The 893-nt window shown below is 44.7% G+C and overlaps 1 protein-coding gene across 1 annotated transcript in view; it reads right to left on the bottom strand.

Annotated features, from left to right (window-relative positions):
- Nucleotides 1–287, bottom strand: part of LOC119591051 (formin-like protein 5) — a 12,011-nt gene extending 11,724 nt beyond the window's left edge. The window contains exon 1 of the mRNA XM_037939778.1: nt 191–287. Coding sequence (XP_037795706.1) covers nt 191–287 — 97 coding nt within the window. The remainder of the gene's footprint in view (nt 1–190) is intronic.
- Nucleotides 288–893: the final 606 nt, after the last annotated feature.

Genomic DNA, 893 nt, shown 5'->3' with positions numbered 1-893 from the left:
GGTGTAGAGCAATGGGGGGAGCCTACTGCCTATTTTGCCCCTTCAGTTTTGTTCCAAGGCTGAAAACCCTCGGCCCCAGATCTGGCATGTATCACCATAGGTGGGCTACCTCTTTGAGTCGGGGTTTCACTTCGTCATCGAGTTAGCCCCATGACAAGTGCTCCCGAAAAAGGTAACCAATCCACCGCACAGAGTCTCTGACCATTGTTGTGATATGGGCTAAAACGTACGGCTTCACTGGGGCAGGCTGATGCAGGACTTCTATTTTTCTTTGTGCCAAAAGACATTGCGGCACAGGGAACTTATTACGTATGGGCCATCGGCTTCAGATCCGGTATTGAGGGCACAGTCTCAGCAAGAGGAAGCCTTTTGATGTCTGTCAGATCGGGTTTTTTGGTTTGGAGCCTCCTTAGGTTAAACAGCTTGCTCCCCTGTACCAACTTTTTACTGATTAAAAAAACCGTGTCTTTAAAAGCATGGGGTCGGCTTTGCAGAAAACCAATGCTAAACTTGTTGGTGTCGGGGCACACCCCGCATGAAAAGGGTGGAGACTGGAGAGGTGTGGAGGTCTCGCCGTTTTCCCCCCCCTTCCCTGCTTTCCTCGGGAACTGGCAAACCGGGGAGATGAATTTCTGTGGACATCTGTACTTGGCCATGATCTTTCAAAGCCCACCTTACTCAAGCACAAAGAAACAATGATAATATTTATTTATAGAATATAACTGAAGTGAAGTATAAAGATTAACTACTAAAAGCATACCATATAAAAATAAAATTACACCTTTATCAGCCCTAACAAAAAACAAACAATATTGAAGGAACAAGCGAAATTAACAACAATTGGTTTTTTTATGCATGCAATGTGTCTCCGAAAATGGAGGCAAAAAAAATAA

Source organism: Penaeus monodon, chromosome 28 (genome assembly GCF_015228065.2).
Source record: "Penaeus monodon isolate SGIC_2016 chromosome 28, NSTDA_Pmon_1, whole genome shotgun sequence".
Lineage (NCBI taxonomy): Eukaryota > Metazoa > Arthropoda > Malacostraca > Decapoda > Penaeidae > Penaeus > Penaeus monodon.
This window is presented reverse-complemented; position numbering and strand designations above follow the sequence as displayed.